Raw genomic sequence first — 27,064 nt, forward strand, 5'->3', positions numbered from 1 at the left:
TTTATGTCTTTCTGAAACGTAGGCTAAATTTTATTTCATTTAGGCAAGTTTAGAGTCGTTTGCGCACAGTGGGACAGATTTGTGTAAATCGATTTAATTTACACACGTCATTCTAGACTTAATTCAATACACTGTGCCAAAATTCGTGCAAATTAAATGATTTTCAGGGACTATGGAGCACCATTTACCTAAAATCTGGCGAAACTATATATGGGAGCTATATCTAATCTGAACCGTTTTTCACGAAACTTAGCACACATAATTCTAGACCTAATTCAGTAGGCTATACCAAATTTCGTGCAAATCGAAAGATATATAGGGACTTTGGTACCCATTTACATTAAATCAGACGAAACTATACATGGGAACCGATTTTTTCCAATTTCAATAGGGTTCGTCTTTGGGCCAAATAAGTGACACGTGCCAAATTTCGTCCAAATCGGATCATCAATGGGACCTGTACTTTGTTCACAAAAATAAATGAACGGGCGGACGGACAGACGGACCTGCTTAAATCGACTCAGAAAGAGATTCTATGCATATTCTCAAAAGGAATCATGGATCTATCTCGATTTTTTTTTTGCCTGTTACAAACATATGCACAAGTACATAATACCCTGCACCACAGTGTGGTGAAGGGTATAATAATGAAATCCTCGGAATACAGAAATATGGGGGCTATATTAAAACGTGGAACGATATTTATAATTTTTATTAAGAAGATTTGACACCAAATGAGAACAAAAAATGTCAAATTAGATTCCATGTGAAAAATGTTCACAAACAACCCAAAGATATCGAAATTTTGGGGGATGCCATAATATAGAATCTACCCTTAATGGGTTCCAATCCAAAAAGTGGAGCGATATTCGCCATTTGTTATACAAAATTTCATTGGCCAAATTTCTATCTTGAATATTACGTTATATTAGGCTTACGAATCGACATAGCTAAATAGACACTGAATTTCATTCTGATCAGATGTACCTTTTGGGATCTACGGCAAATACTTCAAAGTGTTGCAAACGGTATGACAAATTTAATATACGAACCCCCTTTTGGTGGAGGCTATTAAAGTCCACCTATCTTTTGGTCTTTGAGAAAAAATTTAAATTCATTAGAAATCCATGCCTCTATTGGCCCTGTGGAAAAATATTCATAGAAATTCCAAGCCTATCTTTGGTCTTTGAAAAAAATTTAAATTCATTAGAAATCCATGCCTCTATTGGCCCTGTGGAAGAATATTCATAGAAATTCTAAGCCTCTGTTGGTCCTTGAAAAAATATACATAAACTAATTCACACTACTATTGTCCTTGAAAAATATTAGAAAAAATCTAAGTCTCTGTTGGTTCTTAATCAAATTTATACCTATAATGTCCTTGAAAAGTTTGTCATTAAAAAATCCACCTCCTTTTTGGTCTATATTCACAAAAAGTCGCTATTGATCATTGCACACAAATATTCGTAAAGATACATGCCACTGTTGGTCTCTGAAACAAATATTTAAAAATGGATGCCACTCTTGGTCCTTAGAAAAATGTTGCACACTAATGTCCTTGGCATTTTTTTTCGTAAAAAACCCACTCCTTTTTTGGTTCTTGGAAAATTATTCGTCATTTCCGATTGTCATTGAAAAAATATCTATAAAAAAATTCAAGTGTCTCTTGAACATTTTTTTAAAATATTCCTAAAAATTCCTCTGCTCTATTATTTTCATAATAAAATCGACGCCTCTGTTGATTGTACAAAATATTTTTTTAATACACGCCACTATTGTTCTCTTTAACAAATATTCATAAAAAAACCCTAGGAACTCTTCGTCCTTGGAAAAAGTATTCCTACAAAATTCCCCTTGCCTATTGACCTTGGGAAAATATTCAGCCTTAACAAAATTCACTCATCTTTCGGTCCTTGGAAAAATATTCTTATAAAAACTCATCCTCTTTCAAAAAATGTATTAAACAACAAGATAAAATTTTCCTTTGATCTTGAGAAAAAATATTAAATCCACTATTTTTTTTTAAACATATTTAAGAAAATCATTGAACAATATTAAACAAAATAAAATATTAAAATGTTCGCTGGAAAATATTGTGCCTCACAAACACACTGTGCACACTACTAAATACACAACCCCTTTTTATAAATTTTCCAGCTAAATGTCTTAATGTTTTATAATATTTGTTAATAATGACTCTGTGGCTGTAAGCTTATACGCTGTTATAAATATAAATACATACACGCTTACATATTCATGCTTCGTATGTACGTGTAGGAATTTTCCCAGAAATAACAATTTATAATATTCTCAGAGATATAGAAAACTACCATTTACACAAATTTTCACATTTCTACATTCAGAACCATTTCCGGCGAAGAAAATACGCACATACTCACTCATAAAAACATGCATATGTGTGTGTATAAACTTCATTAATCATAATTATAGTATTTTGTTGGTAATTAATCAAGAATAGTTTTTTTTTGTTGGGGCTCACTTGTGAAATGACTATGACGACGAAGACGTCGACAAGAAACAAAAGATCAAATATTAAGATTTTATAATAGCCGAAAAACCTTTACGGATTCAAGACAATTTAAAAGTGTAAAGCCGAACGGAGGGGGGGATGGCTTGCATTACAAATTAACTTTTAATGTGTTGTGTATTATTTGTGAAAAATGGCCAGGATTATAATGAATCATATGTTTATGATGCAGGCAACCTTGAAATCCGTTTTGCACATTAATTAAAATATATGAAATATTTATAGAGGAACATTTATGTATGTATGCATATATCAAAAATATAATTTATAATATGTAAGTAGGTAATTAATTTGAAAGTTGCTGTTGGGTATTAAGACATAAAGGATTCATAGTAAGGCAGTACTTTAATTGGTCTCTATTGTAAATTATAGGAAATAAAATAAATATGATTTTAAATTTCACAAATGTTTCTAAAGAACATTATTGGGTTTTAAACGAAAGTCGAGGTCAGCTACACACAAAAGATCATTATAAAAATGTATGTCTTCAATGAAGGCCAAAAAAATACCCAAATGAGAAAAAACCAAAATTTTCCAAGAACCAACAGAGACATGGATTTTAAGATTATTTTACCCATGTCGAGGAGAGTGATATTATATTTTTAGAATATTTTTTTTTTTAAAAACCACAAATATTTTTACAATAGTCATAAAGTTTTAATTATCTTCAGAGAGAGAGAAAAATTTAAGCATTTAAAATGTATTATACTCATGTGAGGAAAATCTTAATGAATCAAAGGAAACCAGTATGAATACTATGTTATTAACACAACAGCTGTATGTACTCCACATATACAAATATTTTTATAACTATTTGTCCGGATGCCGCCAAAAGGAAAAGGACCAAAAAATTCTTGATTTTTTTATGAATTTTTTTTCAAGGTAGGACTTTGAAAAGAGACCTGGATATTTATAAAAAATTATTATTTAGTAGTGGGGAATATATGATATTGTCCGCCGAGGGGTAAGACGTTATGTGCATTCGTCGCAAAGTGACGACACATAGCAGTGGGAAATGTATTGCAGTAGTTCTGCAAATGTCTTGTTAACCACGAAGTCAGGCACCAACGAATTTCTCATTGAGGTGGTATGGCTGGTAACGTAAGTACTTCGATTTGTTACAAGAGACATTTGGGTATGAACGATTTTTTGTAAAGAAGTAATAAATAGCATGTTGAGAGAATATCCCACCAAAAAACTAAGGGAACTGATGAGGATCAGTGGCGAGATCGGAAACTATAGTCTTCACTGCCTTACGCCTCGGCGGACAGTGCCATACATTCCCCACTAATAAGATAGTTGTTTTTTTATAAAAAAAAAAACAAACTGGGATTCAGCAAATACAAAATGTGTAGCATGATTAGAGAATATCCTACCAAAAAACTAAGGGAACTGATGAGGATCAGTGGCGAGATCGGAAACTATAGTCTTCCCTGCCTTACCTCTCGGCGGACAATTCCATACATTCCCCACTAATAAATAGTTGTTTTTTTTTTATAAAAAAAAAAAACAACCTGGGATTCAGCAAAAACAAAATGTATCCTAAATAACGCGACAAAACTACTGGATTTTTAAGAACATTTTCGGAGGTCACAATTTATTTGAGATTTCTTACAATGAACAACGGCAGCGTGGATTTTTATGATCATTTTTCCAAGGAACAATATACGTCTATATATGCTTTAAAAATTTTCAATTTCCAAAACTCTTTTAGTAACTGCATATTGCATATTATTATTTTGCCAACACAATTTTAAAACCAGTAAGGAAAGTAGTAATGTCGGATGGTGCCGACTAGAGATGCATCCTAACAGACCTCGCATTTTTGAAGGACCATTGACATGAAAGTGGACTACTTTACATATATGATCTGTGTCTATATGTGAACTGAGCGCTGTTGAAGATATAATCTCCAGTTCATCCACAATCATCAGTTCATTATTTAGTGCAACCTTTAATTCTTTGGTGCACGAACATATATATGGGACCTATTACAATAAAACTTGGAACACTTTAGGCTATCATAACTTTAGTTGTGCAAAATTTCGTGCCAATCGGACTAAATGTGACTCTTTGGTGCCCATTTGCTAAAAATCGGATGAAAATATTTATGGGAGCTATATCTAAATCTGAACCGATTTCAATAAAACTTGTCACACGTTAGGCTATCCTAATGTCAGTACGTTGTGCAAACTTTTGTGCCAATCGGACTAAATTTGACTCTTTGGTGCACCATTTGCTAAAAAAATCGGACGAAAATATATATAGGAGCTATATCTAAATATCAATCCAATTTCAATAGGGTTCGTCCCTGGCCCAAATAAATGAGCTGTGCCAAATTGCGTCCAATTCGGGTTATAAATGCGACCTGTACTTTGTTTACAATTTAACATAGACAGACGGACATGCATAAATCGACTCAGAATGCGATTCTATGCATATTCTCAAAAGGTACCACAAAGTCATAATACCCTGTACCACAATGTGGTAAAGGGTATAAAAATTGTAAACTAATATTTCATGAATGCAAGTGATTTAAATTAGATTTCTATCATCGCATATTCAATACATATCAAGGCAACCTCTCGGCACATTCAATAGTCATAAAGTTTTAATTATCTTCAGAGAGAAAGAAAAATTTAAGCATTTAAAATGTATTATACTCATGTGAGGAAAATCTTAATGAATCAAAGGAAACCAGTATGAATACTATGTTATTAACACAACAGCTGTATGTACTCCACATATATACATAAATTTGAAAATAATCTGTTTATTATTTTGAAATGCTACATACGTACAATACATTTATGTCTGTTCTATGGACGTATTTAGAAATATGTCTCTACAAGTGTAAATACCATTATATCGTCGTATCGTATCAAAGTAAAAGAACTGAGTGTAATGGCAGATTTGTTATTGTTGTTGTTGTGGTACTCTACTATAGATTACATACAAATGCTAAAACTGAATGCAAATAAAAATACAATCAATTTTTGTATTTGTTACAAAAGTATTCTACTGGTTTCGTCCAAAAATGTAGACATATAAACATAGATGCCAAATTTTGAAATTTTTGTTTGAATATGAAAACGACCATACATAGATACCTAGTCAAGCAAATTTTTGTAAAGAAATCTTATCAGAAATGCTATGTAGGGAATATTCATTGAGTAAGTATGTGAATATTTATATCGATACATTAGAGAGTAATGAATTATAACAATTTGATTTGATTTCATTTGGACGAACAACTGAGGAAATTTCCAAATTGGAGAATATTAAAATTGAGAAAAGCTTGGATTCAATTAAGTTTGTAATATGACAAGTATTTGAATGAAGTTTATGTTGGAGTTTTATATGAAAATTGGGTGATCTGTTTAAATTTTAATAGTTTATCTTATAGTCGTTTTACTATAATGGTGTGGGACTGCTATATTGGGGCCATATAAAAACTGTCTACCTGGAACACTGCCAAATCTACTGGGCCGGTGGGTATGTAAAATAAAATTGTCGTAGTTGGTGTTCTGAGAGTCCACAAGTAATTGAAGACATGTCATTGCATCCAGAAAAATATACTTTTTGGTGTGCTCTTTGGTTCGAAGGTGTGATTCGACCTTACTTATTCGAAAACGACAGTCACCGGCAACTCGGAACGTTATGATTCTCGTTTTTATTAACCTGCTATTGAAGAATATAACTTGGAGAATACGTGGTTTTAACAAGAGAGTGTCACGTCTCGAGCGAATATGGCTTTATTGCAATAAATATTTCCTGGCCTAATTTCTCGTCTTGACGATATTAATTGTCCACCAAGATCATCAGATTTGACACCGTTAGACTTGAGCACTTAAAACTCAACATTCGTCAAGTTATGGCTGAGATACCGACCAATATGTGCCAAAAAGTGGTCGAAAATTACGCCAAAGAATAAATCACCCGAGACCCATTGGCAAGTACAAATTCCTGCACGGTTTTGTTGCCATTTTAAAGTTAACTTCATAATGCCTCTCTCATAGAAGTCCTTCTTTCTTTTCAATTCTCCCTAGATACAAATTTTTTATCCTTAAAAAATGTTTGCAATGCAATAAGAATATGATAATCGCTTGATGGCAAATCCGGACTGTATGAATGATGCATTAAAACTTCCCGAAGTTTCTGGCGATTCGCTGTAGATGTGTGTGGCCTAGCGTTGTCTTTGTGGAATACGACACCTCTCCTGTTGGCCAATTCTGGCCGTTTCTGGTCAATTGCTATCTTCAAACGATCCAGTGACTGACAGTAAAGATCAGAATTTAGCGTTTGGCCATATGGAAGCAACTCATAATATATAATCCTCTTGCAGTCCCATCAAATGCATAGTAGATACTTCCTGGGCGTTAGTCCTGGTTTAGCCACCGTTTGATATGTTTCACCGCTCTTTGACCACGATCGTTTTCGCACAGGGTTATCGTATGTGATCCATTTCTCTTCTCCAGTCACCATCCGTTTAAGAAACGGGTCCATCTCATTCCGTTTGGACAAGGGTTCGCAGATGGAAATTCGATCATATTTTGTTTTGGTTAATTGGTTTGGCACCCAAACATCGAATCAAGCTTTGTGTAGATGGTTTAAAACACTTTTAAGGTCGATTTTCAGCTCCTGGGCGATGTTACGACTGCTAACATGCCGGTCAACTTCGATCATTTCCCCGATTTTATTATTTTCGACGACCGGCCTAATGGATTTCTTTTTCCCCAATTTTTTAGAAAATCCCATATGCCAAATTTTCGGTTGGTTCCAAATTTCGGTTGGTTGTCAAATCGTCTTACCAGGGCCCAATGGCCCAGCATTCGGGTAGCCCCCACATAACTCTAATCTCGAGTATTTGGTATTTTGAAAATTTGGAATTGCCTGAAATTATATACTTCGGGTTCTCATTGGGGATTTTTGCCAACCAATGGGCACCAGAGATATATAACTGCAACATATTCGAAATTATTAACAATTACGAATATTGGTCCATGAAAGGGTAGGGATATATACCCTATCATGGACCAATATTGGTAATTGTTAATAATTTCGAATAGGTTCTATTATTTGAGGCTTTTGGGAATGTTTTTCAAACGAGTTGGCTCTTATTTGATATATTCAATTTGTTTAGTAATCTTTTTACCAAAAATTACAAATTTCGGTTGAGAGTTGGATTTAGACCCCCATATAAAATTCTAGCCCCTTTATATATATTTCCATGGTACTAGGCGTATAAGCATTATGAGGGGGATGTTATTTGGAATTCACGAACCTTGTGGGTTAACAAGATCTTCACATAGTTCCTTTACACAGATCCTCAAATAGTAACTTTCGGTATGTTCTAGATTCGAGTCCAATTTTCGTTTTCTGCTAATATTAACATAACCTCCATATGAAAGTCCAAATCTAGTCTAGATATTTTGTCCACCTCATGGTGAAGGGTGTAAAAAGTTCGTCCCGGTTGTACTTAACGATCATTTTACTTGTTTTCTCAAATAGTTTTTTATTCAGGAACCCGAAATTACAAATTACTACTTCATATGTTTATAAATCCGTCTAAGAACTATTTATGGACCTATGGAAGTAAAAATTACCAATTGAAGTATACGAAATTAGAGACTGGGGATCTATATATGGCAATCGTTATATACATAGGTAAAAATTGAGAAACCTAAATTGACCTTGAAATTACATTTTAATTGGGCCTACGTTGGAACATGGACCCATATTAAAAATGTTCTTTGAAATGGTATATAACCATCTGAGAATCTGAAATGTTAAATTACAACGATTTCGGTGGGAAAATGCTTCCTCATTTCCCTAAATGATGTGTAGATTCGGGTGTATAGAGCTACAAAAACGTAATCCCAGAGTCTTAATACACAATCCAGTGTCTTTTGCATGTCAGCATGTGTTGCGTCGGCTACACATTACCAAAAACAGAAATAAGCTTCAATATGAGCTACTCTGTTTACATTCATTGTTTATTTTCGAACACAGGCTATAGTTTTCCCACAGAAGAGATGTCAGAACGACGAACGATGGTATGCAGATGTGAAAATACAGCTTATATAATTTTTAGAATTTGTTGCTATTTTACTTTGAGAAAATATTGAAACGATTTCTGTCATACTGAAAATGCATTAAAGTAGGTTTATCAGAACAAAGAAGATCCCAACACGTTTACAATATTTTCAAAACAAGTTTAAGTACACAAAGAAGTACGTTCAGAACATTTAGGCATCGATATGAAATGTTTGTTTGTAATTCTTTGAACATTCAATGATACTCGATATTGTTCCATTTTAAAGGAAATAAATTTTCAAATTATCATTTATTGTAGGTTATATGTTGGTAGTACCACACAATGGTGTGAAGAAAACAATAATAAAGAAACGAATTTATATTCAAAGATATTTTTGGGGTAGGACCAATATGTGCACACACACATACACAAATCATTATATATATTCACACACGTATAAATATTCAATATGCAACACAATACATATTATCCGGAATTTGAGTTACCACAATGGTGTTTACATTGAACAATATCTCTGTGTGGTTGTGTATTCTTCACATATTTACAAACAAATATGCAAGTAACAGAGAAAGAAGGAAAGTAAATTTGAATTTACTTAGCCTCAGTATTCTCTGTATTTGGATATTTTCTTCTTTGGAGAATTTCTCAGGAAAATAACCCGCATACGGGTACATACATATATATATATGTACATTTGGTATATTCACATGATGGTAGATAAAATACCATGTATGGTTAACGATATTTAAGTGATCCATTATTATTACATACAATACATGGGTGTGTGTGTGATTGTGTCTGTGGTATATTATATTCAGGTTAGCATTGAATATCATGAATAAGGAGCGAATAAAAAAATTAATGAAATAATGAAGGGTTATGGATTTGGTTATATCACATTTCCGATGAGATTTATGTTAAACAAGGAAATTTGTTTACAAGAAGAAAAAGAAAGTATAAATTGAGAATGAATGCAGGAAATTTATTTTTAGAAAAGAAGAAATTTACATACATTTTCAGTTGATGATTTATTGAGATTGTTTTCGAAGGGATGGCCTTGAATTAGTAGAGGGTGGGATTTAGAAGGTCATTTGTATAAATCAGTTGAAACCTACCGAAACGTACCAACATTTCTTCACGTTTTCGGGTATAGCGTTACCTCCCCAATTTCGATAGTTTGGGGAGTTTTGACACGTTTTTAAATCAAATTGATTGCAATTTTATTTTTATACCCTCAGTCATATACACTATGATACCGTGAAATTCTGGCTGGATGGTGCGCACAATAACTCTCGAAGGCAGCAATTGATTTCATCCAAACTTTGTACATCTTAATATTTTTTCCAAACATCGTTTAAGTCCAAAGATGGGACCCATTGGTCCACTTCTTCTGGTACCTGCCCACAAATGGTCAAAATTGTCAATATTTAAAAATGCAATATCAGGCGAATGGAATATCAGAATTGCACCAAACCTTGCATAACCTATTATCTTTACCAACCCTAAATCAATTCCGAATATGGGAAACATTGGTCCACTTCTTCTGGTACCTCCACCACAAATGGTAAAAATTTTCAATATTTGTAAATTCAATACCAGGCGAATGGAATATCCAACATGAACCAAACTTTGCATAACCCATTATCTTTACAAAGGCTAGATTAAGTCCAAAGAAAGGACCACTTGGTCCACATCTTCTGGTATCTCCCCCACGATTGGTCAACATTTTCAATATTTAAAAATGCAATATCAGGCGAAAGGAATGTCATATTTCAACCAAACCTTACACAACCTATTATTTTAACCAACCCTATATCAAGTCCGAAGATGGGTAGTCCACTCCTTCCGGTACCTCCCTCACAGGTGGTTAATATTTTATAAAATTTTATCAACATTAAATCCGAAAACTCTGATAGAAACATATTTCTTATATAAAGGTAATAATAAAATCGGTGTGTAATTCCGAAGATCTCCGCAAACCATAGGCTGGGGGTATATAACTGTCGGCAACACCGACTGATACATTTTTAGTTGCTAAGATCCTCATTGGGTAAAAAAATCCCTCTTCTAAAAGTGATCCATAGTGGCAGAAGTTTCGAGGTAGTCCCCATATAACGATAACTCCATTGATAAGATTTTTTTAAATTTTGGGCACGTTTTTAATCGAATTTGTTATTTATACTTTCCGCCATAAGGTGAAGTGTATATTAAATTTGCATTCCGTTTGGAACACCTTGATGTTTTCACTGGATTTCCCATATAGTATATATTTTCTTCAAAAGAATAAAATTCTATGTCGATTCATGCGTGTCTGTCCGCCTGTTGAAATCACGATAGAGATCACAATATTTAAGATAGAGCTGAAATTGTGCACAGATGTTGCTAGTACTCCTAGGTTGTTTATAACCTTCACCACACTTTGGTACAGCGTATTATGTCATTGTGCATATGCAAAAGGAAACGAGAAAGACCCATGGTTCCTTTTGGGAATATGCATAGAATAATTTTCTGAGTCGATTTATCCTGGTCCGTCCGTCCGTCTGTCCGTCTATTGGTGTTAAATTGTAAACAATGTACAGGTCGCAATTATAATCCGATTTGGACGAATTTTGGCACAGCTCATTTGTTTGGCCCAAGGACGAACCCTATTGAAATTGGGAAAATTAGTTCATATATATATATATATATATATATATAAAGCTCCCATTTATATTTTAGTCCGATTTTATGTAAATGGTGTTAAAAAATCCCTATATATTCAATTAAACACGAAATTTGGCACAGCACACTTAATTGAGTCTGGAATGATGTGTGCTAAATTTCGTGAAAATCGGTTTAGATTTAGATATATTTTCGTCCGATTTTATGTAAATGGTGCACCAAAGTCCCTATGTATCATTCGATTTGCACGAAATTTGGCACAGCACACTTAATTGAGTCTGGAATGATGTGTGCTAAATTTCGTGAAAATCGGTTATAGATTTAGATATAGCTCCCATATAAATTTTCGTCCGATTTAATGTAAATGATGTACTAAAAGTCCCTGTATATCTTTCGATTTGGACGAAATTTGGCATAGAGTACTGAATTAAGTCTAGAATGATGTGTCTTAAGTTTTGAAAATCGGTTCACATTTAGATATATATTTTTTTCAGATTGGTGTAAAGGGTGCACCAAAGCTTACTGAATTGACTCTAGATGAATGTGTGTTAAGTTTTGTGAAAACCAGATTGGATGTAGGTATATCTCCCATATATATTTTCGTCTGATTTTACGTTCGCCGAGGAGCCTACGTCTGTTCAATATACACGAGATAAAATTGTGGACGGCACGTTGTGCTGCAGCATACCAAATATGGCGTTGCTCAATTAGGTTCCTATTTACATACATACAAAGAGTCCAAGTCTATGGGGTTTTGTAATATATCTATGTAAATTGCACATTTAATTTCTCCCTATTCGATTTTCAAGGTCCTCTAAATATGATATTTCTGTTATATATCATATAATATATATTGGTGAGAGGTATCCTATAGTCGGCCCCGTCCGACTTTTGAACATTCCTTACTGGTTGATATTGAAAATGGGATGTATCGGTCCACGCTTTGGTGTTGCTCCCATATAACGGTACACATGGGTTCCCATTGAATAACACATAACACATATATAATTAATATTGAGCCAAGTTTCAGGGTAGCCCCCATATAAAGGTATTCCCTTTGATTTTGTATTTTGGTGATTTTAGACAGGCGTTTCAACCGAATTGACTGTAATTTGGTATATTAACATTTTTGCAAAATGTTCAAGGTCCGGTATATAAACTAAATAAATTCCATAGGACCTCTCATTAATTTTAGATTTTTTGATTGTTTTTCTCATGTTGGAGGGTATAAAACATATCATCGTTTTTACTTGTTTCATATTAAAAATATTTTAAAATCCAGAATCCCATTCTCTGTCCACTCTCTCTCTCTGATTTATTTACAAGTAGATTCCGATTTTAGCCATGCTCTAATGTAAACATTTATCTTAAATCTGGTTAAATCCATAAGATATTAAACATTAAATTGACTATGGTGATATGCAAGTGCTTGTATATAAATCCTGTTTAAGATATTTGAATATCCTGCTTGCTTGCCTTTCTTTGCATTATCAGCGGATATTGATAAATATTTGCACAGGTAAGAGCAATATTTTACACACTCACCCACATATACACATTTATTTTCAATTCTCTTTTGTATTTCATTGATAGGATGTAAATAGACTATTGAATTTAAAATTTTGTAAGGATGTGCTTTTGTAAGTGACCTATATAGGATAAAGTAAAAAATTAAGCATTTTTTATGATTTTTTTTATTTAAAAATTATGTTTTTTAAACGATTTTCCAATTACTTTTTAATCATCCACGAATTGAAAGTTATAAATATTACTCTCACTTTAATGTGAGAAAATCAACAGTAGTTCGTTTGTTATTAATAGTGAATTTCCAAATAAATAAAAATGTCTCTTTATGATAAATAACATTTTAAATATTAAATTGATATAAAGAATTCCTTTTAGCCACAGGCCAATTGAATATGGCTCCAATTTTCTTTTACTTGCCCACATTCCTATAAATTTCCTTTCGAATTCTTTTTTTGTTTCTCAAAAAAAAAAAATATTTATTTATTGTTACGAAAATTGTCCTTGCCATTGTTTGCCCATTTCATAAAAAGTACGTATGTGCGTACACATTTTTTTATTTATGTTCATAGAAAGAAATATTGCATTTTGTTTCGCAGCTATCATCTTGGCTAACGATTCTTTCTTGTTTTTTTCGTTTTTCTCTTTTTTTTGTTCGTTTCGCTTCCATGTGACATTATTCTTTTAATGATAATAACGATAATCATGTTATATTCCTTAGTGACAAATAAATAAAGAGATAAATGAGTACGACGAGTATTACAAATGTGTCCATAAATAAGAATAAGATAATAACCGGATACATACCTACATATATGTATATACATAAATATTAATATATGGCCATACATTATGAAGATATCTATAAAACCATTTAGCAGAAGTAGGTATCAATAGAAAAACAACTAAACTGCAATAAAAAGCTATAAACATAAATATTTATGTATATCGGTGGATGTAAGAGTGTGTATGTGGGTATGTTGTCTCTAAACAAAGATAAATAGTCCTACTCATACCTACAACTTGGTACATTGTGTTTTCAAGGCAAAGTAAAATTGTTAGTAGGAAGGGAATATACCATACCCATCGCCTTGCCGTTGTCTTTGTTTGTTCATATTTTCTTAATGCTACACTGGGGGCCACTGTGCGGTGGGAAATTACTTGGTGCCCAACCTCCATCTGTGTGCATCAGTAAGAAATCACTGTAATTGTGGCATGGCGCTTTTACTTATATCTTGATTTATAGATACACGCATTGCGTTCAATAATCTAACAAGCCAAGAAGCTGCTGTTGCTGCTACTGTTGCTAACTAACTACTGTACTGAATTATAACTGCAGAAAGCACTTAATTTGTGGTTACTGCCAAAATGGGAAATTGACTGCAAAATGTTTGCTCTAATTGTGTTTCTTGGGGTGAAATGGTGGTAGAGTATTTTCGGCCTTAGAACTAATAAAACAAGAAGCGTGGATTTTTTCAAGGATTATCTGAGTAAAAAGTTTGGATTTTAAGAAATGTTTTCTCTAGGAAATAATGCCCTCAAATATGTTGTTATTTAATAAAGAAATAGCTGAGCTATAAGTTTGGATTTTACAAAAATATTTTGAGCAATAAAGGTGATTATACCCTTCACCACTCTGTGGCACAGGGTATTATGTCTTTGTGCATATGTTTGTAACAGGCAAAAGGAAACGAGATAGACACATGGTTCCTTTTGAGAATATGCATAGAATCACTTTCTGAGTCGATTTATGCATGTCCGTCGATGTTAAATTGTAAACAAAGTACAGGTCGCATTTATCATCTGAATTGGATGAAATTTGGCATAGGTCACTTATTTGGCTCAAGGACGAACCCTATTGAAATTGTGAAAAATCGGTTCAGATTTAGATATAGCTCCCATATATATTTTCGTTCGATTTTATGTAAATGGTGCACAAAAGTCCCTATATATCTTTCGATTTGCAAGAAATTTGGCACAGCGTACGGAATTAAGTCTAGAGTGATGTATGCTATGTTTCGTAAAAATCGGTTCAGATTTAGTTATAGCTCCCATATATAGTTTCGTCCGATTTTATGTAAATGGTACACCAAAGTCCCTATATATTCTTGGATTTGTACGAAATTTGGCAAAGCGTACGGAATTAAGTCTAGAGTGATGAGTGCTAAGTTTCGTGAAAATCGGTTCTGATTTAGATATAGCTCCCATATATACTTTCGTCCGATTTTATGTAAATGGTGCACCAACGTCCCTATATATCTTTCGATTTGCACGGAATTTCGCATCGTGTACTCGATTAAGTCTAGAATGATGTGTGCTAAGTTTGGTGAAAATCGGTTTAGATTTAGATATAGCTCCCATATATAGTTTCGTCCGATTTCCTGTAAATGGTGTTCCAAAGTCCCTATATATATTTCGATTTGCACGAAATTTGGCATAGTGTACTCAATTCAATTTAGAAAGATATTTGTTGAGTTTCGTGAAAATCGGTCCAGATTTAGATATGGCTCCCATATAAATTTTCGTCCAATTTAAGGTAAATGGTGTACCAAAGTATTTCGGATTGCACGAAATTTAACGCAGCGTAAGTAATTAGGTCTAGAATGTTGTGTGTTAAGTTTCCTGAAATTTTTGGAATCGGGTCAGATTTAGATATATCTTCTATATCTGACCAAATGAAAAAATTAGTATAGGTTACAGAATGACATATTTATGAATCCACTTTCATTTTACTGGTCCTTTAAAAATGTGACGTCTGTTAGGATCAGTGTTGCCAATTTAGCACTTTTAGTGCTAGATTTAGCACTTTTTAAACTCGTTTAGCACCATAAAAATCGCTGTAGCACCTAGCACTTTTTTTAGCATTTTTAATTTGATCCAAGATTTTTTCAAAATTTTTAGTATCACTTCAAAAAATTTTCGTTTTTTGATTTCACATTGACACATTGACGTTTCTGTATGTTTTACATTGTGGGTTTGATTTTCCAATGTTTTTCCAGTGATTGGAGCAGTATAGTCTGACGGGGCTATCCATATGATGATATGAAACTACCACAAGACTTACATTTTCTGAAAACTAATTGCCATGTCGGTGAAAAATTCTGCGAGTTATCCACCTCCTGGGTTATAATTATACTACAATATCAGAACATAACAAGTAAACATGATTTTAAGTTTGGCCCGTCCGAACTTTTTATATCCTCCACCATGAAGATGAAAATAAAAATGTCGAAAATCATGTTTTGATAGAACCCTGAACATACCGAAAATACGTGGTAAACAGATATTGAAATTCTCAAAACATCAAATAGTGGGGCAATAATAAAACAGAGATTAATATTGATAGTTTTGGTAGTGAGATTTGGCAGCCAATGAAAATACAAAATACCAAATTACAGTCAATTCGGCTGAAAAACTTGTCTAAAATTCTCAAAATATCAACTTGGGTCAATATATATATAAGTTTAGTGCGGTGATACCGTTATGAGAACCCAAAATACAAAATTACATCCAATTTAATCGAAAAACGTGTAAAAATGCCCATAGTGGCAGGTACAATATAAAGTCGGGTATGCCTTAATCGATATAGAATTTTATTTTAATTTTATTTCCCGTATTTATTGGGTTATTGGTGTTCGGGTTACAAAGGCGGCATCAAGAAAAAAAAAAACAGTGAGCGGAGCAGTATAGTCGGACGGGGCCGACAATACGATACCCTACACAATTACCACGGAACTCTAACATTCTGCGGATATTTATTCCGAGCCTAGGCAACATTTCGTGATAGTTGCACCCTCTTGCTCGATTAGAGGTATGCAGCACCTCTTCCTTACACTGACATATTTTCCGAATATTACTAATATTCAATGCAGTCTTCTAATTACTTGTCTATATTCTCTTCAACCTGGGTTGTGTTGTAATGTTCGAAAAAATCCAAAAAAGTTTAGTTTTCGGTCCACTTCATCCCAAAATTATTATCTGATCGTCACCGAAAATTATAGGCGTTGTCCTGGCCATAACTAGAACCTCATGGAACATTTCAAAGCGATCAGCGCTATATTTTCGCCCTCTAGTGTGGTAATGGTTTACTAAATAATATCTGAATATGTAAGCACGTGCAAATATTTACGTGTAACTCTCACATCTGAGTACATACGACAATATAATTGGTATCAATTTAAAGGCCAACCACTCCTCTTGGATATACTATCAACTCCTCGGCTCTATGTCCTTCAGGACAAAAGTCAGGGTCCATTTGACCCTCTATGTTTGGACAATAATTGCGACCTCTGGGCCGACCAGAAAAACCGACAAAAATTCAGTATTTGGTCCATTTCATCCCCTAAATATTAACCGATCTTTACCAAAAACAATAGGGGTCTTCATTGGCCAGAACCCATCCTACATGAAAAATTTCGTGAAGATATGACGATCGGTATACTTAATATTTCGTGACGTTACAAGCTGTTGTAAAACAAACACTCATAACATCCCCACAAAATATAAAATATAATCTACTTTCTTTATATTCATTTTTAGCACTTTTTTCTGGCACTTTTCTAAAATTTTTAGCACATTTTAGCATATTTTTCAACAAAATCTAGCACTTTTTCTCAATCAAGTTTTGGCAACACTGGTTAGGATTCATCTGTCGAATATACCCAAAGTGATGAAGGGTATCATATAGTCGGCCCCGTCCGACTTTACTACTTTCCTTACTGGTTAATATACTCATAGTGGTGAAGTGTATCATATAGTCGACCCCGACCGACTTTACTACTTTCCTTAATGTTTTTTTTTAATATTTTCCCGTAGAACTATCAGAAACATAAGCATGATTATTTTAATAACAATAATTTTTCAAGGAGCGTGCAATGACTTTATTACAATGACTTTATTTGTTGCATTATTTGTATTCTTATAAATTTCAAGTAGGTATTCTTTTATATCAATTAATTTATTTCTACCTGTGCTTAGCGGATTGTTTTACCTCAGTTCCTATTTCAACAAAAAAAATTAATTTCATTGTTTGTTTTATTTTTTGTTTCGACTAAACAACGGAAATTCCTACTTGTCCTTATGGCAACGATAACAACAGCGAATTTTCTTACATTTCGTTTCTTTTTTCTTTTTCTTGTGCCAACAATGTCCGTCCGTCTGTCTGTCCTTGCGTCGTTTGTTATTTCCGGCATTTCTTGTTATTCGCTATCAGCGTTTCTTTGTTGTTGAATGATATCAAGTTTCCATTTCATTTTATGTTGTTTTTTCCTCATTTTTTCTTTTGGATAAGCTTGATTTCATCGGTTTCCATTTGTTTATCCGTTTTCTGTTCTGCCTCTCCATCTCCTCCAAATATTTGGTGATTGAATATTTTTTCCTAATTTTTAGGTAATTTCCGGTCGTTTGAACATCTTTAGTGCCATCGAACAAACGACAAAGGACATTGTGACATAAAACCACTGAATAACAATAATTATAGAACACTTAAGGGAATTCCAACCATCCAAAGGTAAAGGCGACTAAGCAAAGAAATCTTTGAACAGTTTGAAAGGTATAATTTCCCCTGAAGTGTTATTATGCGAATAATTGCTGATTTTTGTATTTTGTTTGTCTGTGGCTTGAAGAAAATTAGGAAATGAGGTAATTTTGTTTAGGGGAATATTTTACTTTAACTTATCAATATTGCAAGTGGATGTTTGGTGGCCATAAGGGTAAATTTTTTGGGAATATTTGTTGTAGGTTTATAATAGGTATTATCTTGGATTTTAAAGAATATTTGATTAAATTTTATCATAAACCTTATTTTTTGTAAAATTTTATTTCTAGAAGGGCAATCATGGGAATTTGTTTAATGATTATTACAAGATATTTTTTGAATACAAGCAGGCCTCTAAAAATAGATTTGAAACAAAATCCAAAATCTGAGAGGTTTAAAGGATATCTTACATAGGACTGTGGCGGATTTTTTTCGAAAAACTATTGTACTTCTAATCTTAGATATGTAAAGAAGACATTTCGAATATCTTCCGAAAGACTACAAACATCTAATCATTGATACCTAAAGAGGTATTTTAAGGGGACCCCCCCCCCATTCTCGGCGTCAAATTTTTTTGATATAATTCAAATCTACACAAATTCTAGAATGTCCCTACAAAATTTCAAGTGAAAATCTCAAGAACTCTTGAAGATATAGCCGATTTATTGTGTTAGCATCAAGTGACGGCTAAAGGGCTTCTCAAACTTTAAACGCGTTTTCTCTTTTGCGAATGGCGGGCACGATGACTCAAAAACTAATAACCCAATCGATTCCAAATTTTTACACGTTTCTCTGTGAGTGTATAGCTATCGTATGAACTAGGATAAAGCCAATCGGTAAATATCTTCCTTATATTTTAACTTGGTTTAACTTTTTGAAAAATACTTTTTCAAAGGTCCGCCATTTTGTTAATTTTAGAGCGAAGTCAATAATCCTAGTTCATACAAAAGCCAGACATGTACTATTTCTAACACCATTGGAATTTTCCGATTCCGATGTTCCAGTGAGGAGTTATCATGCCCGCCATCAAAAATAAGTACTTTTTTAATTACACAAAAACAACAACAAAACAATTACAAAATTTTTTTGTAAATTATTTTTCTTCTCTTTTAAATCTATAAATATATATGCACATATATATAAATATATATGTGCAAAGTTACAAACCTTAAAAAGCATTGGTATTAATTTACCAGCCCATTGAAAATCTTGAAAAATTAAAATCGTGGAGGGGGGGGGGGGGTGGGGGGATTCCCTTCAAGCATATTTTTATCGGACTTTTCTTTCTAATTATTTTTTTTAGAAATTATGTTGTCCCTAGCCTGATATATATTGATATTTTAAATTTCTCTTGGCGGTGAGGGGTATAAAAAAGCCCTTACTGACCAAACATTTTATTACAGTTTTTAAATCCACTCTACATTAATATTCTCCTTGATTTAACCAACACCACAGTCTAAAAAAATCCTTATTGTTGCAACATTTTAAGTGTTTACATTACTCTACCTTTTTTGCTGTCTCTTCTTCTACTAATACTTCTTCATCGCATTTAAGGATATTCATTTCAACTTTAAAAAGTCGTTAAAATATTTGCATATTCTTAAAGAGCTATACAAGTCTAAATGTGAAGGGTCTTTCGCATTGTATTCTATTTACGTTTGTACGTCTTTTTTCTGTCTTTCTTCATCAGGTAGTGTGTACACAAAAGGTGTCAGACGGGGGAAAACAAGGTACAAATGCCTTTTTATTGTAACGAGTTTAGTTTGAAAGAGTTTAAGGTAATTGGCATTTTTTCCCATCTGCAGTTACTTGCATTTGAATAATATTTGAAATATTTGTATTAAGAAAAAAAAAACTACAGCTTAGTAATGCATAAATGAAAGTTTTGTATTCTTTATAATTGTTAGCTATTTGTATTCTATATTTGTTTTTGTTCATTTATGAGCCCATGTTTATTTTACATACAGAGAGTAAGAGACAATAAACATGAATAGATTACGAAGAATTGTATAATTGATGTTTCGTATGATATGTGGTAAAAGTTCTTCAAATCGAATGAGGTATTTATGAGTCAGTGTATGTGTGTGTGTGTATTTAACTAATATTAAAACCATAAATGCATTTTTTAAGATTTCTATGAATATATGTTTTATTTCCCATTGATTTGCATTTCATTGGAAATGTATTTGCAGGGTTCTTATACTTCTTTTATAATATGATAGTTAAATTTACAATATATGTGTGTGTGCAAATATTTGTTTATGAATAACTATTGCAATGTAGCACTAATATAATGATTTGAATATTAATTTTGAAATATTGTTTATTAAGCTATTTTTGACAAGAACATAGTTTCAATCAGAGGTTTTTTGCCTGCTCCAGAGACCACAATTATGATCCGAACATTACGAAATTTTTCATATTTGACCAAGGAATAATCATTACTCTTTTCATAACAATCGGACAACATTTATCGGGTCAAATGGATCCAAACTTTTGTACAAAAAATGACACCGTATATCCAAGTAAGTAAATGCCAGGGTAGGATTATGAGATGTTGACGAAATATATTCCAGGTTCAGAAGACCAGGAGAATGTTAAATTTCAGTGGCAGTTGTGTAGGATATCATATGGTCGGCCTGTACGACTACACTGCTTCGCTCACTGGTTAATAATATTATGAGCGTGAATATAATCAGAATATTTTTTAAGGACTATTACAGCCATATAAGCCTAAACTATTTTGGAAGGATTGCACTGACATAAGCGTTGAGTTTAATGAATATTTCTATAGCACTATCCGACTAAGCGTGTATTTCAAAGAATGTTTTTAAGCGGGATTTTAAGAAAATTTAAAAAAATATATGATTTGGCATTGTTTTAAATTAATATATTGAAGGCCTATCAAATCTCTAAGCATAAATTAAAGAAAACCAAAATTTTAAATTCGTTTAGTGAAATGGAATGAAGTTTAAATTTCAAATATCTTAACATTTTCGAGGCTTTAATTTGGGGCTAGGGCTAAGTGGAAACATGTATTTCTAGTAATAAGTTGTTTACCCATAAAAACTTCGGTAAAATAAAGGAAATGCACCATGGTCAATCAAAATATCTAAAAAGGCTTATATCTTTTAAGAGTTTTCAAATCGGTTAAGATTTAAATGTAATTCTCATAATATTTGGTCCGGTTTTATGTAAATGGTACACCGACGAAATGTAACTTCCATATACACGGAAATTGCACTGCGTATTGAACGGAATCAACCTCAATGACGTGTGTCAAGTTTTGTTGAAATCGGTTGAGAATAACGTATATTAGATTTTGTAAAATATATCAGATGTAAATGTAACCCTTGTATATCTTCGTCTGAGTTCATGAAAATTGTACACGGATCGAGATTAAATTTTGGACAATGCACTGCGGTGCAGCATATCAAATGGTGTATGCCACGTTTCCATACAACTCCCATATATAATTCATCAATATTTTATGACTGTCGGGAAAAATAATTGGATACAAGCTTTAGCTATTTCCTATGTCTGTGTAGGACCTATGTAAGTAAGAATAACCAGAGAAAATAGTCCTGGGGATAGTGGATCACCTGTGGAAGCACTCCAAACTTAAAACTAACGTTTAAGTAATAATAATATTTTAAAAAAACTTTCTAACTTCAATTTAAAAGAACTTTGCCTTTGAAATAAAAAACTATGGTAAATATGTTACGTGTCTTGGTATAATTTTAACATTGTGATATTTTAGCTGTTCCGCAAAACAACGTAATAAATTTCAACTTTATTTCTGTAGTTTAGCACTATATGTACCTTCGAAGATAGATGTAATGGTTCGAGTATGAGGTTTTACATAATATTTGTTAAATTAAAAAAAAAGAAAATGAAATTGATAGATATTAATTAGAAATTGTTCAAGTATTTGTTAATAGGAGCAAAATAAAGATTTTGTTTAATAAAAGGTCGGTATATACACACTGATGGATTTTATTCAGGTATGTAAATATAAACAATATTAAATAAGGGGCGAATATTTACTCGGGAGTTTTGGATGCCGTCGTTATAACAGATATGTCGTTAGAAACTATTTCGACTGTAGTCTGGTATTGGTTTTATAGTTTTCTCTTTTTAAATAAGAATTAATCAATCTTGTTTTCTTTATATATTTGTTGACTCTTCTAATGCAATATCCCATTTAAACATGTACGTGTTTCTGTGTTCTACTTGTATGTTCTTTATAGCTTGTTAAGTTGGCTAAGTGCCACACAAAACTTTACATTACATAGTATGTGATCATGTGACGTTGCTGGTTTTACATCTAACACAAGGTTTTAATGCACCTGATAGCCGTTTGAGTAAAAACGACGATAAACCCCAAACCAGCATCTGCATCGTCATCATCTTAGGCAATATTAACAATGCAAACATTTGCGTTCAAACTTACCTGAGCGTTTTTCTGCCTCATTAATTGGTACATTCTCCAATACAATTGCCTCGGAGCGTCCTTTTTGATTGACACTGTACACAACTAAGTGTAGGGCAGGATTTGGATCGGGATAATAGTCCATGGGTGTTAAATCTGTAGAGGGGAAAAATTTATATTAAAATTGTATTTCAAATATGTGAGAAAAAATGCATTAGAAATTGTAATTGTATTAAGAGCAGACACGCCATACTTGGAGCGATGAATATTTGGGAGAACACGTAGATAACATAGACCGATACTTGACAGATACAACCTCCTTTCTTAAGAATGTGATTTATTTGTTTTTAATATATATCTCATATCATACTAAAACCATAATCATTGCAATATTTCCTTCATTTTTCTAATGGACATTGCAATTAAATCATGCACTACGTGGAAAGTCTTCGATGTATTATTCCTTATAATAATATTTACTTTTCCCCTGAAGGATTAGAAAGGTAGGTAAAAAATCCTTGTCTGAAGATCTCACAAAGACATAAAATTCTCCCCTTTAAGACCTATATGTTATTTGAAATTCAAGATTAGGGACTGGAAGGTTTCTATAAATATTCCTAACAAGTAAAATGTCACCAAGAATTTATCATTTAAAATATATCAAAAACAATCGGCACTTTTATATGGGGTGGTGGCAATTTGTTGCCAGGAAAATCCGAATTATCCAACTGAAGATACTTAGATTTTGAGAATTAAAAACTTTCCGAAAATGGGAGGTGACATATGTATGGTATATTGAAAATGCTCTGTGAAAAATGTTGCTCACCGATCAAGGTCTCTTAATACCAAATCACAGACACTTCGGAATACTAAAATTTGGTGTATATGTTTGAAACAGGAAAAAGGAAACGAGATAGACACATGGTTCCTTTTGAGAATATGCATAGAATCACTTTCTAAGTCGATGGGATGAATCCCATTGAAATTGGTGGTAATATATTTTAGTTCGATTTTCAGCAATTGGTGCACCCAAGAGCCAAAATTAGGTCGATTTGCACGAAATTTTGCACAAAGTACTGAAGTTATGATAGCCTAATGTGTGCCAAGTTTTATTAAAATCGGTTAAGATTTAGATATAGCTCCCATATATGTATGTTCGTCCGATTTTTAGTAAATGGTGCCCAGATAGTCACATTAAGACTGATCAGCATAAAATTTTGCACAACGTACTGAAGTTTAGATAGCATAACGTGTGCCAGGTTTTATTGAAATCGGTTCAGATTTAGACATAGCTTCCATGTATATTTTCGTCCGATTTTTACACACAATTTTGCACAATGCACTTAAGTTAGGATAGACTAAAGTGTGCCAAGTGTTATTGGTTCTTATTTAGATATAGCTCCCATATATATTTTCGTCCGATTTTAACCAAATGGTGCACCAAACTATCAAATTTAGGCGGATTGGAAAGAAATTTTGCACAATGTACTGAAGTTAGGATAACGTGGGGTTTCCCTTATATGGGGGCTATGGCCAAACGTAGCTGATCTTCGAACTTGACCTGCCTGTAGACAAAAAAAACAACTGTATATAACATTTTGGTGATCTATACCAATTCGTTCAGAGGCTGGAATTTTACGCTGATCAAAAATATATACTTTATAGAATTGTAAATCGGTTCACATATGGACACATATCACATATTTAATGTAGTCCACTTTCATGCCAATGGTCCGAAATGCGAGGTCAGTCAGGATGCTTCTTCTGAATATAGCCAAGGTGGTAAAGAGTATCATATAGTCGGTCCCGTCCAACTTTACTTCTTTCCGTACTGTTTTTTTTATTTATTTTATTTTTTCTGAAGGAAGACCAAAATATAACTCAAAATATCTTGTCATAGCCAACTCTGGACATGTATAAAAAAAACCTTACATAAAAAAGCTTATGATGCCATTAACAAAAATGAAGCAATATTCCACGTTAAAACCCTCACAAAAAAAAAAATATTTGCACACCCTTCTAACTTTTATATCAATGAAATTTAGTACGAAAATATACTTATTCATCATCAATAGCCAGGAATCCCTAAATACCCGAAAAACACACCTACACATCTATCGGAGTTTTATACACCTCATTATACAATTTCAGGTCTCAACATCATCACTAATTCCCAGTAAAAGACAAACAAAAACAAGGAAGATAGAAAACAAAATGAAAACACACCGAGCAAACAAAAACTTCAATAATCAAAGTTTGGCTCATTAAACACGACATGAAAAAAAATTCAACATTAAAAGAGTTTTACTAGCTAAATTTGCACTCTCTTCTCGTAGTCGATGTTGTTGGCGTTGTTTGATTAAAGTAAATTCGCCTGGAGGAAAATTCCCCCTACCGCAGCACCGGGATTCCAAGTATTTCAAAGGTTGGTGGTGTTGGCAAAGATTGTATTGCTTGGTTACGGCAAGCTCTTGCCGCAAAAAAAGCAAGACGCCAAATCAACACCAACAACAAAAAAGAAAAAAAAAAACATTAGAGCTAATGAGAAGCTTATAATCGTTAGAAAATGAAAAAAATAAATAGAAAATTCCTGGTTACTTTTTCCAATCCTTTTTTGTCTACATCATATCCTGGTAATTCCTACTCTTATAATTATCGAAGTTAAAGAAAAAACTCTCAATGATTTGCCTGTTTGATTTTAAGTTTTTCTGTTTTTTTCTGGGAAAGAACCGTGTTGTCATTAGAAGTTGGCATGACTTAAAAGTTTTGTGTTGTGGTAGTTGTGGGGAGGAAGGGGTAAAAAGTATTGTTCAAACTTTGATATGTTAGAATTGTATACACAAAAACAAAAAAATCCGCATTTAAGTACAATGTTACGGTTGATAATTTTGTGTTGTTGGAAGGAGTTCATTTGCAAGGATAACCAAAGTTTTTTAGGACCCATTACTTATCGAAAGTAGCAGCCGTAACAGCGAACTAACGAACTGTTGACGTTCGGTTTGTTGACATTACATCTTTGCTTTGGTAATTACGCAACTAATTAATGTTATTTCAATAAGTACTCCAATGCCGCTACTGTTTGTCATCCACAATTCGCTGACGCTCGATAACACCACACACACTCACTCACACACACACACTAATACATATACAGGTAACAGCAATAAAAGTAAGCCAATCAACCAATAGTCTACAGCCTATTAAAAGGTAATTATCGGCAAATAGCACAACCATTACTATTGGAGCGTGACTAAGTGTGAGATTATTTGATGTTTGTATAAAATATTGTACGGACACATATACATACATGGTTATACACGCGTATGGTGTATGCATGTTGATTATTTTGCAAATGTGAATTTTGTGCACCCATGTAGTTTGATGTGTGTGATTTGTGTCCTCTTAATCAGTCAGCAACCTTTCGTATTTGTTAGACACCTCACTGTGTTTTGTAATGGCCTTACTTTAAATTTCCACCCAAAGAAAGAGGGAATATGTCAATGACAGCTTTATTAGGGGTGGCATATTTCAAGATTGTATTAGTCAATGAAGTCTAGAAGAGTCTTGAGTTTGAGCATATAGAAAATCCACTCTTAACTAAAAGCGCCAGATTTTTATTGGGAAACGAGAAAAAATAAAGCAATGGAATGTAATACAAAAATTAGTTATTTGTATATATAACCACACAAACTGCGATAGGTTTTTGTGTGTGATCAAAAGCTCTTGCGACATTATGTATGGTATATGGGTAAAAACTATTATTTTCAAATACCAACATGATATGACTATTTGTTAAAAGTTTAGAGTTACAAAATTTTGCTGAAATTGCTTAACGTGTTTATTTAACTAATCGCAAGTTTATGCTTCGTTGAACTTTTTGTTATTGTGAGGATTTAAATTAAAAAAAAATCTCCTTCCATTATTACAACAAACCAACATTAATTAGTCCTTTATTTTGAAAGTTGTTTAAGTCCATTTTTTCTTATATTGAGAAATTTAAAGGTGTGGGTGTGATATGTTTTAAAAATATTGGTAAGTGGTATTCGATTTGTTTGTAGCTTTATGCCCTTAAATGGGATATAATATATAATGTAATTTGTAATGTATATAAACTTTTGTAGAAAACCAAGATTTGTATCAGAACCTAAAATGGACTTAAGGGAATCCCACCCATTCTCGGTTTCAACAAATTTAATTTTGTATTTCGATTTCAACTTTTGGGATATTTCTCTGTCAGTGTTTAGGTATCGTATGAACTAGGATAAAGCCAATCGGTGAAGATCTTCCTTATTTTTCAACTTAGTT

General features: G+C 33.0%; 1 protein-coding gene across 1 annotated transcript in view; it reads right to left on the reverse strand.

Moving 5' to 3' along the window:
* The window catches only part of LOC133323084 (transcription factor mef2A-like), a gene marked incomplete at its 5' end in the record, with an annotated part of 40,111 nt that overhangs the window by 7,467 nt on the left and 5,580 nt on the right, over nt 1-27,064 (reverse strand). The window contains one exon of the mRNA XM_061532041.1: nt 22,781-22,915. Coding sequence (XP_061388025.1) covers nt 22,781-22,915 — 135 coding nt within the window. The remainder of the gene's footprint in view (nt 1-22,780; nt 22,916-27,064) is intronic.

Source organism: Musca vetustissima, unplaced genomic scaffold, assembly GCF_032173495.1.
Source record: "Musca vetustissima isolate MV318-11 ecotype Yass unplaced genomic scaffold, APGP_CSIRO_Mvet_v1 utg15055, whole genome shotgun sequence".
In the NCBI taxonomy this organism is placed as follows: Eukaryota; Metazoa; Arthropoda; class Insecta; order Diptera; family Muscidae; genus Musca; species Musca vetustissima.